We start from the raw sequence: 2,815 nt of genomic DNA, 5'->3' as shown, positions 1-2,815 counted from the left end.
CGTCCCCAGGGGAGGTCAGGGATCTCCACCACCACCACCCCGAGGCACCCAGCTGAGCCGCCTCAGGCGTTCTCAACACCTCTCCGGTCTTTCAACTGAGAGGTGGCAGGCCAGTAGGGTGGGGACAGAGATTGCAGTCCTCTTCCCGGTGTTCTCAGACCCCGGCTCCAGCACGGTGGGTAACAGTGGGGGATGGGCCGCCAGGTTTCGTAATAAACCCGCGTCTTAATTGCTATGAAGCTGGAGTTGGGTGGTGGCGCCTACAGCAGACAGCAGCAGCGTCTAGAGCTGCTGAACTCAGAGTTCCTAACAAGGGTTGGTGGCCCATGGCACGACACAGGGTAGGCAGAAGGGGCCGGTCGGAGCGGGGTAGGAGGTGGGGGTGGGGTAAAATACAACGAGAACACGAAGGCTTAACGAGTTTATTGGAATGTCTCTGTAGTAGAAATTTTTAAAAATATGCAAGCGATCTGTCTTGCTCAGCACAATATTAAAATAGATGTGCTGTAGCTGCGAAGTCCCGGGCTCGAGTCCCGGCTCCCGCGGCGAGGGTCGTCGCCCTCCGCTGACTTATGCACACACAGTTCAGTGTCCCGCAGGGTGGGGGGACGCCTCACCCTACCCCTGCGGCGGTGTCCAGACCGTCCGCGGCTGCGTGCAGAGGCTGGCTGCAGGACTGCCAGGCCTTGGCTCCAAAGTCTCGTTCTCCTGTCGCCTGAGGTGCCCTCCTTCCGACCTCGGCGACCACCTGTGGTGCTGCTCCTGGCTCCACAGCCCAGGGGGCGGGCGGGCGCACGTGCCCCTCTCCTCATCTCAGTCTCGGTGACTCCGCCCCTCCCAGAAGGTATCACGGGTAGGGTAGCCTTTGAGGGATGGTTCTGGGGGATGAGGGGGGCTGTCAAATATGTATTTTATTTACTTTTTTTAGGGGACAGCAACTCAGCAGTTGCTTTGGATGTTTGGAGTGGGTCTCAGCGTTCCTCCAGAGAGATATAGGGCACCCATTGGTTATTGCCTCTGCTCTCTTCACAGTAACTGGCCACCTCCACCAAGCCTTGGCTTTTCCAGGAATCTGTATGACAGTTCTGTTGGAGGGAGAAAAGGAAGGGTTTAGGGGGAGCTCTAGGAGTTCGGTAGGGAGCCTATGCTCAGCGCCAGGGGCCCTACTGGGGAAAAACAGGCTGGCTCAAAATAGCTGCCAGGGTGACTAGGCAGCCCACGGGACATGCCGAGCATGGCTGGGCACTGAGCTGGTGCTGGACCAGCCAGCCCAGCTCTGTTGACAAACACGGGACCCAGGTGACCAGGGCGGGTGGGTGGGGCGGGTAGAGACAGAGACTGGTTGGGGGTAAGGCTCACCGTGACCAGGAGGCAGTGCAGGTCTCGTGCCTCGGTTGTGCCCAGTGTCTCTGCCGGCTCCCCCAGGAGCTGAGCCAGCCTCTGCATGCCTGATACCCGGACGATGTCAATGTCATTGTCGCAGCAGAACGACTGGATCAGGGTGAAGTGAATCTGCAGAGCGATATCATCCTCCTCTTCTTCGTCTATGGCCAGGAGGCACAAGACCACGCTGTCGGGGTCCCTGCAGGAGAGAAGGAGTGTCAGGGGGTCGTCAGACCAGGAGCGGGTGTCACTATACATGGGGGGAGGATATGAGCTCCGGGAACCGCAGGGGTGGACAAGACCCACTGTGCACCAGGAGTGTATGCAAAAACAGTCCCCCAGCCGCAGTACTGCACGGGTGCTGGGGTGGCCGACTATGCAAATACTGATGGCGGTGGGGGAGGAAGCACTCAGTCCAAAGTTACTGGGGTTGCCTTGTCAAAACAAAAAAACACAAAACCTCAAACTTGCGAAGTCAGGGTTCTGCAGAGACTCTCTTTCCTCCTCCCCAAAAAAATTCTCTGAGAAATGTCGCCCTCCACTCCCCAACACCGAGAGCGCTGGGAAAGTCCCCCAAAGCCCCGAGCCCTACAGGGATGTTGGAGCGCGCGTGCATCAGAGGGGCGCCCCCACCCACGCCCGAGAAAGGGGGGTTGCTGACTCACACATTCATCAGTTTGGCCGCCTCGTACACCCCCACGGTGAGGCGATCCTGACGCTGCGCGGCCACCAGCAGCTGCTCCACCGCAGCAGTCACCGCCTGCATCCTAAAAGGCCAAATGGGGAAATTAGCCGATGACAGCCCGGCAGACTTCAGGCGGCGGGCGAGAAGACCTCAGTCTCCGTTGTACTCACTTCTGAACCGCGCTGTCGCTCGCCACCAGCTCTTCCAGGGTCATGATGCAGTCACACTCCACAGCGGACCCCCACGGAAGATCCCCAAGAGCAAAGTACACGTCCAGATACGAACCCAAGAGGCAAAAACCTTCCTGTGCGACCAGAAGTGTCGGAGGCCTTCCGGGGGTGGTGGGACTTCCCTTCCCAAGAAAAAAAGCAGGGGGAAAAAAAGAAGATTGCAAAATCCACCTCGAAATAAATCCAAGAAGAGAGAGACGAACCCAGGGTTGCTGCGGAGTGAGCGCGCGGGCGCTGCGAGCGGTTTATATGACTTCCCGGGTGGAGGCGTGGCCGCGGGGAGGCATGCACCGCCCACCCATTGGTGGATGCACAAAGGGCCGAGTAGCCCGAGCTGAGATTGGCTGGAGATGGAAAGGGCGGAGCTCGGAGCTCCGGCGGCCCCACGTGGGGTCAGGGCTGGGAGGAGCGTCAACCCTGGCTGCAGCGACAGCCAGAAAAGCCAGAGAGCTCTAGGGAGAGAGCTCTAGAGAAAAAAAAAAAAAAAAAAAAAAACACACACACACACACACACACA

General features: G+C 58.7%; 1 protein-coding gene across 1 annotated transcript; it reads right to left on the bottom strand.

The window, feature by feature from the left end:
* Positions 1 to 408: 408 nt before the first annotated feature.
* Positions 409 to 2,514, bottom strand: Gadd45b (growth arrest and DNA damage inducible beta). The gene is made up of 4 exons (XM_021205446.1): positions 2,239 to 2,514; positions 2,049 to 2,150; positions 1,360 to 1,582; positions 409 to 1,085 (listed from the first exon to the last, which is right to left on the bottom strand). The coding sequence occupies exons 1-4, from the start codon at positions 2,280 to 2,282 to the stop codon at positions 972 to 974; spliced, it is 483 nt and encodes a 160-aa protein (XP_021061105.1). The 5' UTR covers positions 2,283 to 2,514; the 3' UTR covers positions 409 to 971.
* Positions 2,515 to 2,815: the final 301 nt, after the last annotated feature.

Source organism: Mus pahari, chromosome 9 (genome assembly GCF_900095145.1).
Source record: "Mus pahari chromosome 9, PAHARI_EIJ_v1.1, whole genome shotgun sequence".
In the NCBI taxonomy this organism is placed as follows: domain Eukaryota; kingdom Metazoa; phylum Chordata; class Mammalia; order Rodentia; family Muridae; genus Mus; species Mus pahari.
The sequence above is the reverse complement of the archived record's forward strand: the minus strand, read 5'-3'. Positions and strand labels throughout refer to the sequence as shown.

What these genes read in the sequence shown, in the direction of transcription:
- Gadd45b (XM_021205446.1), bottom strand. Translation starts at nt 2,282, where the DNA reads ATGACCCTGGAAGAGCTGGTGGCGAGCGACAGCGCGGTTCAGAA. An exon ending in AGCGACAGCGCGGTTCAGAA is followed by an intron (nt 2,151 to 2,238) that starts GTGAGTACAACG and finishes TTGGCCTTTTAG; the next exon opens with GATGCAGGCGGTGACTGCTG. An exon ending in GCGGCCAAACTGATGAATGT is followed by an intron (nt 1,583 to 2,048) that starts GTGAGTCAGCAA and finishes TCTCTCCTGCAG; the next exon opens with GGACCCCGACAGCGTGGTCT.